The 12,797-nt window shown below is 42.8% G+C and overlaps 1 protein-coding gene across 1 annotated transcript in view; it reads right to left on the reverse strand.

Annotated features, from left to right (window-relative positions):
• TEX10 (testis expressed 10) overlaps nt 1–12,797 on the reverse strand; it is a 39,538-nt gene that overhangs the window by 11,830 nt on the left and 14,911 nt on the right. The window contains 5 exon segments of the mRNA XM_048510568.1: nt 2,299–2,432; nt 5,068–5,153; nt 9,866–10,043; nt 11,185–11,360; nt 12,417–12,552. Of these exon segments, the coding sequence (XP_048366525.1) occupies nt 2,299–2,432; nt 5,068–5,153; nt 9,866–10,043; nt 11,185–11,360; nt 12,417–12,552 (710 nt within the window).

Genomic DNA, 12,797 nt, shown 5'->3' on the forward strand with positions numbered 1-12,797 from the left:
TACCCCCAGGTATGGATTAGGCCCTGACAGGAGCATTTCCTCCCGCATCGTGACGCAGAAGCCCCTATGATTCAAGTGTAATATTGCGCAATATTCTCCCACTCTCCATCCGCTTCCCAACCTCGGGCCTCCCGAAAACTCCTAAATAAAAGGTGCGCAGGGACCAGAGCACTGCAGATTAGGCTACAGATCGAAGCCTCGGGCTACTGGCTTCCCACCGGATGATATCAGCTATGGCTCCTCTATTCCTTTGTGTCGCCTGGCAACACTTGACTTCAGATAACACAACCATCTTTTTCTTTAGTAAGACAGTCAGGAAAGGATTAACTACTCCAGCTCAGAAAACAAGGCTGGTAACCCTTATTTCAAGAAGAGCCCCAACTAATTTTGGACATCAGCAACAACTAGAGCACTTGCTTAAAATATCTAAGTCCATCTTTCCCTGACCAACAGTGAAACCGTACAATAACTCATAAACTAAACATTATATAAAATAAACTTAAAGCAATATTTAAAACCATTGCTTAAAAAGACCCTGTGCATCCATTCTCAGTAGCCCCTGTTCCAACTGCTCCAAATGTTCTACGGAAGAGTCTCAACTGCAGCTTCACTTGACCTCACCTAGGAAACTGTTCCACAGGCACAGGGCAGGCACTGAAAAAGCCAGAGCCTAGATGGCTACAAAGCGTGCTCAAGACAGAGGAGGCACAGCCAACAGGTGCTGCTAGGACAGTGATGGCGAACCTATGGCACGGGTGCCAGAGGTGGCACTCAGAGTCCTCTCTGTGGGCACTCACAAACAGAGTCACCCCCCCACACACATATCTAGGCTGGTCTGGGCTGCTGGGCTCGATTATTAGCATTAAACCTAAGACCTAGTTTTGGGGAAGCAGTGTAGATAACCCTGTTAAACGCTGTTAAACGCTGTTAAACTGATTTTCATGCGAAGAACTAAATCGTGATCCTTTACCTGGGAGCAAGCTCAGTTGCTGGCAATGGTTGTGGATCTTCCACCACAAGGAAGAGTTACACCCATTGGCTTCCAAAGCGCCACCGACTACCACCAAGCTTACTCCCAAGTAACGCCTCGAAACATTTTTTCTTAACTAAAACCTCAGCATTCAGGTTAAATTGCCGTGTTGGCACTTTGCGATAAATAAGTGGGTTTTGGGTTGCGATTTGGGCACTCTGTCTCGAAAAGGTTCGCCATCACTGTGCTAGGAAGAGCAAGTTGCCACTCAGGGACATGCCGGCAGAGGCAGTTTTCCAGGTTCAAGCCCCCAAGTCATGAAGAACTTTAAAAATCTATATCACCACACAACTGGATCCAAACACCAATCGTTAGCCAGTGAAGGCCCTTTACAATAAGGTTAGCACAGACCCAACAGCATGGTAACAAATGGGCTGCCATATTTTGCACCAGTTGAAATTCCCAGCTCTTATTCAAGGGCAGTCCCACATGATAGTCCTCTAGCCCTGGAACATGCATAAACACATGAACTATCATGAACTACTTAAGAGTCAGAACTGGGAAAACTAAAAGTATCTCCAGTTACCACAGAGTAGTAAAAAGAGAAAGGCAACTCTTCACTCCCATGTGGGGCAGCCTTCCTTCCTAAGGAAGACAACCTCATACATAAGCCCAACTTCACTTTCCGTTAGCTGGCAAGGCCAGGAGAGGACTATTAAAGAACATGGTAAAACACATTCTAAGAAGCCCACTAAAGAGGACATTTTAAATCTTTCGCAAAACCACCACGTTCCTCACTGGAAGGGTTTTTAGCTGAGCCAATCCCCCCTCTGCTAATCATCAAACAGAAGACTACCTGCTGAATAGCAATGCAGATTGAAGACTAGGGCATTTGCTGCTCACGAATCCCTGGAGAGTACACACCCCTACAAACGTGATCCCTTGCCAGGTTCCTAGGCGATGGACAGACACTGATGGCCAGCAAGCCTTTCAATTCACCCTGATACGCAAAGGTTGCTAAGGCCAACGGGCCTCGCAGGAAGAAGCAAAAGCAATTACTTTGGCAGTGCTGTCAATGGCTGTCGCCCGGGAACCACTAACTCTGATGTTGTCCTTTGGCTTCAGTGAGACTACCCTGAAATAAATGATTTGTCAGCTGCAGCTAATATTGGCATCATGTTATTCCAGCCACCCTGCTAATTCTGCTGAGAATTTATTCCTAACGAACGTTTCTCACCCTTTGCAAGACTACAAAAACCTATCCTTTAGGGGGGGAAAAAAACAGGAAGGAAGTGAGCAGCAGTGCTGCTCAGCATGGATGGCATTACCTCTGTCACAGCCCAGTGATATAAAAACTGATCCAGATCTGTCAGGTAGAGCTGCACTGGAGACAGCTGCGTTTGGCTTATATGAGGTCTCCCTCTGATGCTCTGCAGGCTGGTCAGCTCTTCTTTGGAAAAGCCTGGGGGAAAGACATTAAGCAAGGAGAATTCATTAGGGACACTCCATCACCCTCCCCTTACCAACTTGGAACCTGCAGTAAAGTTCCATTACTATTTTGTCTGGTTACAGTATGAAAATGTACTAGAGGCTCATTAGGACATTCTCCTACTTCATGTAAGTAAAAAACACCAGTCAGAGAAAGACGGTAGTTTAAAAGTGTAAACTGAAGGCATGTAAATATTTGCACATGATCACAGAAGTATTTTCAATAGTCCCTTACATAAGTCAGGTTCAGTGTCAGCTCAGATACTTGTTGTATAAGAATTGCAATAATGCCGCCAGCTTGTTTCTCACTACTTCTTCCTTGGAGCGCCAGCCTTCTGGGGGAAGGTGCGAACGCTCCTTAGGTTTTTCTGGAAGTTTGTAGTGAAGATTATACACTTTAGAAGATTCACATTTGGTGGGAATCAAATGGGGGGGGGATTGAAGGATATAATCTCTGGATCTAAGCGGGAGAGCTTAGATTCAGCTTAATGTCAGGCTCTCGAATGTGGAAATAACAGAGACCATAGGAAAGTCCTAAAGCAGTTTATTTCTACAACGCGTAGAGTAACAGAGAAAGCTGAATCTAAGCTCTCCCACTTAGATCCAGAGATTATATCCTTCAATCCCCCCTCCCATTTGATTCCCACCAAATGTGTTTCACAAAGTGTATAACATTTGCACTACAGAGCTTCAAGAAACCTGGGAACATCCGCACCTTCCCGCAGGAGGGCTGGTGCCAGGGAATTGCCAGGGAGGGGAGAGGGAAACAGGAAAGCATTGACAGGAAACATTTGCAATTCTTACACAGCAAGACATCTGGGCATTGACAGGCTTGGACTTGACAACAAGTCCCCAAGTCTCACTGATTCAGGATGAGGCCCACACACATACTTAACTATCCCACTGAAAATAATGGAGCACACCACTGTCTAACTTTACCTGTATTGTGCCTACTATCAAAAGCATGGGTGGGACAGAAAAAGCACCTCAGACTGATGTTGCAAGGCTTGGACTGATCAACTGGAATTCTGGACATCCCTTTTAAACTGCTCAGCTTCTCCAAATCAATTCCTTCTAGTTTCAAAAGCAGTTTACCCACCAGGCACGAAGAGACGTGGCTGGGGAAAGGGGAGTTTGAAATCCCTCAACTACATTATGGAAGTTATCTCTTGTCTCTTAAGGTTCTAAGAACTGATTCCAAACCAAGACTTCAGTAATTAAATCCATAATTAACACTATTCTTACTTCTTGGAGCTTTAACATTTTAATACCACAAGTGACAGTCAAATTAGCAACTCCTGACACTTTTCTCACTAAGTTTATACAAGGGAGTGGGCAACCAGAATAACCGAACATGCAAATATTTGCACACAACGCAGCTAGCAGTTGAGTATAAATTATATAATTTGTGAGTTGACTAAATCTACAATATATATATATATATATTACTGGGACTGTGTCTCAGTAATGTCTCAGGACATCTTCAAGGAAGTCCCACATACAGACAAGGATGTATTCATAAGAACTAATCAGCACTTTTACAGTTGCTAATCTTTACAGGGATAGCTATGGACTAAATATGAAATACTGAACACCCAACATGAGCAACCAGCTTCCGGATATATTCTGGCTTTGAAAATCTTCAAAGGCTCTTGAGTGTGAAAAGAGCATTCCAACTAAGGCAGTCTACAATCTGATACTAAGCATGGTGTTTGAGAACTATGGGAAAACCACATAAGCAAATGCAAAGGTGTATGTTAAAAAGCAAGGGTATACTCGATCAGCTGTATTTAAAAAAAACAGAAAACAAAGCCTAGATATAGCTTAGGTCAGTGGTGGCGAACCTATGGCACGGGTGCCAGAGGTGGAACTCAGAGCCCTCTCTGTGGGCATGCGCAGAGTTACCCCCACCTCCCCCCCCCCCCACAAATCTAAGCTGGCCTGGGCCACTGGGCTCAATTATTAGCATTAAACCTAAGACCTAGTTTTGGGGAAGCAATGTAGGTAACCCTGTCAAGTGCTGTTAAACCCCACTGGTTTTCATGCGAAGAACTAAAGCATGATCCTTTACCTGGGAGTAAGCTCAGTTGCTGGCAATGGGGCTTGCTTCTGAATAAACCCTCCTAGGGTCGTGATTCACCCGTTGGAAGAGCTGCACAGTTGCTTCAAAGCAAAGCCACCAACTACTACCAAGCTTACTCCCAAGTAACGCACATCTTGGAGCCAACTGTTTTTTCTAAACTAAAATCTCAGCATTCAGGTTAAATTGCTGTGTTGGCACTTTGCGATAAATAAGTGGGTTTTGGGTTGCAATTTGGGCACTCGGTCTTGAAAAGGTTCGCCATCACTGGCTTAGATGCTGCCTACTAGTGAAGTCTCAAAAGGAATCCTCTCCAACAATTTTGTAAAAACTCTCCAGTTAATAAAATTCAGCAGGTAAATGAAGAAAACCCTTCTGTGCTCACAGCTTTTTCCATAAATGTTATTATTTCTATTTGCAGTTTGCACTACATTTTAACCATCTTATAGCTACTGTGTTCAAACGCAGCTCGACGGTATTATTATGCAGAAAGCAATGTTAATGTCTTTACTAATTTCACAAGGATTACCTGTAAGAGTTGAAAATAAGAAGCTGAAGTAGTCCACGGCAGTCACGGAGCTTTGCACTGGAGATTTCCCTCCCACAAAAGGTGATCTATTGAGGGGGGGGAGGGAGAGAAAATTATTCATAATTTAGGTCCACATGATACAAAGCTGAAGTAGATTTAAATGAAAATTGCTCCTAATCACATATGAGGTTCAAATTTAAATGGGGGGGGGGGGGCAACACACACCCTTCTCATCAGCCAGGCAGCTCTTTTGAAATTATTTTTTTCTTAATCAGACTGAGAAACCAGCCGTGAGAGAGACTGGGAGAAACATCCCAGAGAAGGTTGTTTAGATCATATCCCTGCTCCTGCTGTGTGCAGAACTGGGGCATGTCAAGACATAAATCTGCCCTCATGTCATGCACTTGAGGGCTCTGTCTAGTCTTTAGATTAACGTGTGCAGCTACGAATCGCCAATATGAACACAAAACTGGAATATGTATTGGGGACCTGCTGTAGAGCAAGTGAAGGAATGGACAGAAAAATCAACCAGAAACTGAAGAAAGCTGTTGAAAAATTGCTGGTAGACTCCAAATACTGAGAAATGTGCCTTATTAACTCAGGGGTGTGTGTGTGGGGTGTGTGTGGCAGATTGCTTTGACTTGGAATACTATGAACCAATTCCCTTGAAATTTCTTCCTCCATAGGAGCACTTTGATGCGGGGAGACTCATTTTAACACAGTTATCTCAATATGTACTAAAAATAAACAGCAATCTTATTCACTTTACAGCTGCCAGATTGTGCCTGGCAAACCGATGGGAGGGTTGTGGGCAATACGCTAACTGTAATACCACAGAGTTTCTGGTGACTCCTAGAGCTACCTATGTCATGTCCGTTTTGTTTTTCTTTGCCAGAACATATCGCTAAACTCAATGCTGTGGGGGGGAGGTGTGTGTCTTGGTTTTAATTTCTCTTCTGCAGCAACTGGAGCAAGGGCTTGTACCCCCAAGGGAACGGAACCCATTCTGCACAAATCACATAAGTCACATCTCTCAAACGAAAGTAGGAGAAAACTGAAGGGAGAGAAACATTATTCACTTTTTTTCAGTCATTCTGATTTGGGCACAACATACAAAAGATATCCTTGGCGGTGGTCAGAAACATCCCAAGTGCAACAACGTTTTGGGGTCACAGTAACTTCTAAATAAGACTGGTCTTTCCCTACAGGTCAACCATGCCTTTCCTCCCTTCTGTGCCTCTTGCACGGTTGCCTTCTTGAGCTTGTACAATCCTGGCAATGTTCCAAGCTACAACTATTGTTAAGCAAGATTCTTTTATTCTGGAAGACCAGTTCATTTATACTTTTTCTATTTAATTCCAGAAGGATCAACAATCACAGAAATGTAGCTATAACCAACTAATATCTTAGAGGAATTAGATGGGATTTGAAAGAAATACACACCAATTGTAAGGAAAAACAATTTGGCTCTAGTAGTGACAGTAATTTTTTTTCTTATTTGTTGCAAACAAACTGAAAACCTAAATTGGAAAAGTGTCCAAAGTATAAGAAGGCAAGGGAAGTTTATTTCAATATAAACCTTCCAATCTTTAATACTGTCTTCAGGAAAATCTGTTTTTGAAACACAAATGAGGGGTATGTATTTGAGCCTCTAACTGAATTAGCCTTCTCTACAACAGTAGTGTGCATTCCTGGATAAAGGCTGAACATCTGAGCTTTCATTCTGAGTAAGTTTCTGAGCCTTACAATTGCAAGGAAAAGCCTGCAGTCATATTGGTAGAGTAAAGAAAGACTCAAAGAGATAACAAGAGAGCTCAAAATCTGTTTCACAGCTCTTGTGGCACCTCAGCACACAGACTATCTTATTCTAATATGCTAAAAGTTATGTTCTGCAAATAAGATGCTGCCCAGAACCAATGCTTCATCTCCAAATCAGAATAGAACAGGAAATGCCATTTATGGTTTGCTAATCCTTTTCAGAGATGCTTTACGAGATTAATGTCAAACACTGCTGGAACGTAAGGAATTTTATCTTTTTCAGCTAGTTGGACAATTGTGTGAATTTTGCTGACTGCACTCTTAGAAATTATTGCATGCAGACACAAGTAGTAATATGATAATTACTTCCAAAAACACCCCAACTATGGCCACTGTTAATCTAGACTAAAAATTAAACAAATGGTAACCGGTCATTGGCTTTCAGCTAGAATCTACCATATTCATACAACTGTGTGGTATGTGCAGAATAATTCATTTTGAAACACTATAAGTCTAGAATTCAGCATTAAACACATACCCCAGAACTTTTAAAGTTACACTCCAAGCTGACAAAACACTACATAGCTCAAATTCACAAGCTGAGACTTTCACACTTCCCAAATTTAATTCTAAATCAGTACTTTGTCCAGAGAATGGTAAGAAGTCCTATTAAGAAACAACAGCTATCTAACAGAAGACAGGATCAATTATGCTGCTGCGCTGAATCTTATTTAGATGACCTGAAAAGACTGACCAAGTCTGAAAGTGATACTCGAAAGGAGAGAAGTTTAAAAATACACCCCCACTCTCCACCAGGACAGCATTCACAAGGAAGAAACACAGCGCCATCTACTGTCAACTCCCAACAAAACAAAGCAAGATCTGGAAACTGTGCCTGAATCTGAACATTCACAGAGAAAAAAGCATTCATTCCATTTTATACACATTTCAGACTGGACTACTAAAAGCGTAAAGTTCTCCACCAACCAGTATTTCTGCTTTGGCAGCTGTGTGGCAATTCTCTATTTCAAAAACAACTATTGGTATACCAGATTTAAGCAGTGGTGAGTCAAGTGAATCTGGTACTTCTAGTATAATTATCATCAAATTCCTTGAAGAAAAAGTACAATAACCAAGGCTAGTTAAGATGCTGGTTTATCCCTGGGGAGAAGCAAATCAGCTGGACCAGCGGAAGTATCCAGCTGCCCACCCCCCAAGTTATTAGGCATTGATTAGTTTACCTTACCAGCATCATTCTATCTGCTTCTCAACCCCGAAAGCTTGTACAGATATTCCAGGCTAGCCCTTCTGGAAACTGTCAGTTTCTTTTGATTATTTATTTTGAAGAAGTGTCATTAAAGAGCCAAGGGCTTTTCCAGGCCACTGCAGTTCAATTTACCTTCACGTTGCCGGCATTTATAAGCACAAGGATGACCAATATGATACCAATATTATAAAAACAAAAAATTACTTGAACACACAATTAAAGCCCGTGATCATTAAGAAAAAAAAAATCCCAAGCATCAGCTAAATCTAACAGGAGCAAAGGATTAATAAGAATACTGAAGATAATCTTTTCCCTCTAGATCAGGGGCGGCCAACCTATGGTGCTCCAGATGTTCATGGACTACAATTCCCATCAGTCCCTGCCAGCATGGACACTCCTACCCCTGATCAAACAACCAATATTCTGTGTCCTTGATAGCATGTGTAAACTATACCCATGACCTTTTCTTCACACCAGGCACTCACAGAACTCCCTTCTCTTTCAGGTGGTGAAGCGTCACAATTAGTGCTTTACTGCTCCAAATCAGACTCCCAACAAAATAATTCATCTCTGCATTCTAACTGCAGGAAAACTTTAGCCTTCTGGTTCCAGAAGATGCCAAGGGCACGGAGCAGCTTACTTAACTATCTTTTATGCAACACAAAAGGTTATTTTTTCCTTGCTGGCTTCTATGAACTCACCAATTCACAGAAAGCGTCATTTAGGCACCAGAGGGAAAACTAATTTTTCTTTTCCCAGTCTACAAACTGACAGAAATTACCAATGAGTAAGTTGCCATTATACCATACTGCCCACCACCAATGTTTTCTCACTGGGCAAATGGCCAGTTCTATACCTGTATGAGCTGAAACACTGGCCTCTGTAGGACTCCTACCCTCTGGCTATTGACAACATGCAGTCCTGGGCTTGTATTTATACAAGAAAAAGAAGAAGAGTTTGGATGTATATCCCCCCTTTCTCTCCCATAGGAGACTCAAAGGGGCTTACAATCCCCTTGCCCTTCCCCTCTCACAACAAACACCCTGTGAGGTGGGTGGGGCTGAGAGAGCTCCGAAAAGCTGTGACTAGCCCAAGGTCACCCAGCTGGCATGTGTGGGAGTGGACAGGCTAATCTGAATTCCTCAGATAAGCCTCCACAGCTCAGGCGACAGAGCTGGGAATCAAATCCGGTTCCTCCAGATAAGAGTGCACCTGCTCTTAGCCACTACGCCACTGCTACGCCAAGGCAGCAGAAGAACCAGGAAAGCACCCACCAAGAAGTATTCTGGTCAAAGGGAGCTGTATCTGTACAACAGGGCAGCTTTGATATACTCAGAATGGTTAGCCTGGAAACATGAGCATCAAAAACCTTCAAGATCTCCAAGGGAAAGAAAGAACCCATGATCATGTTTAGGAAACATTTAAAAAGCAGCAATTGCATTCAGACACAGTCACCAGTACAGCAACTAGTCTTTTGAGGGCTCTTTCTATTGCTTCAAGTTGAAGGAGCCAATATGCCTGCCACCTCTCCTACACCTCCCATCGACTTTTTTCTGTCCTTTACATTTTCTTGGCCATTTCTGTACCTTTCTGACACCACAAACATTCCCCATCTCGACACTCCCCACCTTCACAAAACACCCTGGGTATTCCACGCTTGACTGCAAAATGGAATTTTTAACACACTGAAACATTGCTCCTGTAAAGATTTCAGCTAGTTTAAAATTACTTTATTAACCAGTTTAATTTTAACAAAGACAGATGACTAGTTACCTCATACGCAGTATCCCAATAAGGGTGGCAGATAACTTCACAGACAGTTTTCCCATAATGCAGCAGCGACTCAGAGAAGAAAGCAGACTGCCCGGTAAATGTGGCAAAAAGTAAACAAGCTGGACCAAACGCTGCTGCGATTCAGCCGGCAGAAGAGCCACAGCACCATCTAGTGGATCTAAAACACAGAAAAATCAGAAACAGCTAAAACCACCGGAGAACAAGTTTTCTCACGAATACTGACTGAGGTAAAGAAAAATACTTCAGGCAATGCAAGTTTAATGCTCTATACTAACATTAGCATTCACAAAACATGTACTGAGTTACAGAACATGTCCACGTATAATACTTTCTTAGCTAAAGTTTAAGAATCAAACGGGCCTATTTTTAGGTATTTAAGATTTATTAGCTCAGTTTCTGCAGACAGTACAGTGACCAATTATTCAGCAGTAGGGGAGAAGTGTCAGTAAAGAAGAAAGTTAACTGCCACATTCCACTATTTTGTTTATCTGTGTAAACCCCGCCCCCAGGCTGTGTGCGCAGGGCGAATGGCTGGAAGAGAGTTGTCACCACCAAGGCTAGCCTTTTATATAATAGGATAAAATACATAAAATATATCACATAGAAAAATAATACAGTACAATCCTAATGAACTTCAAAGGATGTAACAATGATCAGGACTGCAAGGTATGCCTCCTATTTATATTTCTTTTTATAAGTATCTATAAATGGAAAAATGAAAGAGTGCATGAAAGCCACAGTAGGGTGCTGTGTGGTTTCCGGGCTGTATGGCCGTGTTCTAGCAGCATTCTCTCCTGACGTTTCGCCTGCATCTGTGGCTGGCATCTTCAGAGGATCTGATAGAGTTCTGCCAGAATTAATTTTGCCATACAGCCCGGAAACCACACACAGCACCCCAGTGATTCCGGCCGTGAAAGCCTTCGACAATACAAAGCCACAGTAACTTCCATTGTAGCTTTCTGATCTTTCAACCTGAACAAATCTTCCCAAATTCTAGAGTTTCCAGGTATTTCTCCTCCAAGCAACTTGGAGTTGATGTCCAACTGCAAAAAGTTACACCCAACTCTGATTTTTTTAAAAAAATAGATCATATTTTTAAAAATGTACTTCTGCAAGACGATTTCGTAAAAGCCTCTTTCTTTCAAAATAAACCCACTGCTCCAGCAATGGTTCACTTCATGGTCGCAATCTACTACTCAAGCATTTAAGTATTTAAACTACTGTTTACTCAGAAATCAATGGTCTTTATATTTCTCCCCACTGCACACATCTAGTTAAAATTTCCACAGAGGTGTTACCATAAATCCGAGGAGCAGCAGCTTGTAAACTCTGCAGCATTTCTTTGTTTGCTCGAGATGCTGCGGAATAAATGGTACCAATAAGCTGGTCTGAAAGCTCTGGATTTCTCAAGCCAAGAAGAACAAGCTGTTGAGGGAGACCAGCCAGCCAACGCAGTAATACTTTACTTCGGCTTCTGGGAAACACAGAGAAGCATAAAAGTATCACCATAAAACATCTGGAAGTTTGGACTATTTTCTTAGATCATAAATATCCATAATTGCACCAGACTGCTCACGTCAATCAGAACATATGAACAGAATTTTCAATGAAAAACAGAGAAATTATGAAGTCCTGCACTGAAGGTACCAAAGGATATATGTCTGTTGCTCAGAAAAAAAGGGAATTACTGGTTCCAAAAGGGGGAACATGTAACTTTTCTTCAGTGGTGGGATCCAAAAATTTTAGTAACAGGTTCCCATGGTGGTGGGATTCAAACAGTGGTGTAGCGCCAATGGCAGGGCACGACGGGGCCGTGGCCGGCATTCCAGGGTGGGGCATTGCTGGGTGGGGCTGTGGAAAGGATGCAGTCGCTGCGCCGGTGCTTGGGCGGGAAATGAATGCATGCAGGCGCAGGCTGCCACGCACAGGTGCACCTCCTGCTAGACTGCTTCAAGTTCTGTGCACTACTGCTGAGGAACGGAGGAGGGGTGTAACTAAGGCAAAATCACGCGGCAAAAATCACTCAATTAGTAACCCCTCCTCAGTACATAATACAAATACTAGAGTAACCTACTCTCGGGAAAGTGTGAGAACCTGCTGGATCCTACCTCTGCTTTTCTTCTAGAAGATCATCTCTGCTTCACATGTGACAGTGCACTTCCTTCCACAATGCTAGGCAGCAAGGTGCCTTCCTGAACGGAAGATCCCCACCTATCTTCCCATCTGATGAACTACACCTTCCTCTTGTTTCCTGGCTCAATTCAAATCAAAATAGCAATAAGTCCAATATTACTCGGGTGGCTCCTCTTTCAGCACACCTCACTTATATCTATGAAAGAGGTTATTTGCCAAAGAGCCCATCTATGAAATTCATACATAGCTGCCAGGATGCCTATATGTTGTCCAACTATTCGTGCCTAGGCCAGCATCTACTATGCCCAAACGAAACACTCCAGAATTTTCTCAGTAGAAATATTTAGCATAGATCTTAAGAAATGCAACAGAAAACTAAAACAAAACAATATTTCACCTGTTTGCCTGAGTGTTCAACTCTTCCTTTTGATAAACTCTGCTGAAAAAATTCAGAAGCAATGTACGCACAGAGAAAGGAAGATTTCTTTGCTGGTAGAGTGTGTAAACAGCTTTCATTAGCATTTCAGAAGTCACTAGGAAGGAAAAACAAACAAACCTCAGCTGGCTCATGGGTCTGATAAGCCCTTTCAAGGCAGCCATCCCAACCTGATGCAGACACCCCAGTCCAGTCCCCTCCCCCAGTGCTGCTCTGGGGCCAGCCGAGGCAGCCACCCCACCCACCCCTACTCCACGGTCCAGCTCAACCAAGTCACATTTATTTCAGATCTGGCTCTCACAAAAAATGAGTTTGACACTCTTGTGTTAACTTGTCTTTAAC

Source organism: Sphaerodactylus townsendi, linkage group LG11 (genome assembly GCF_021028975.2).
Source record: "Sphaerodactylus townsendi isolate TG3544 linkage group LG11, MPM_Stown_v2.3, whole genome shotgun sequence".
NCBI lineage: Eukaryota > Metazoa > Chordata > Lepidosauria > Squamata > Sphaerodactylidae > Sphaerodactylus > Sphaerodactylus townsendi.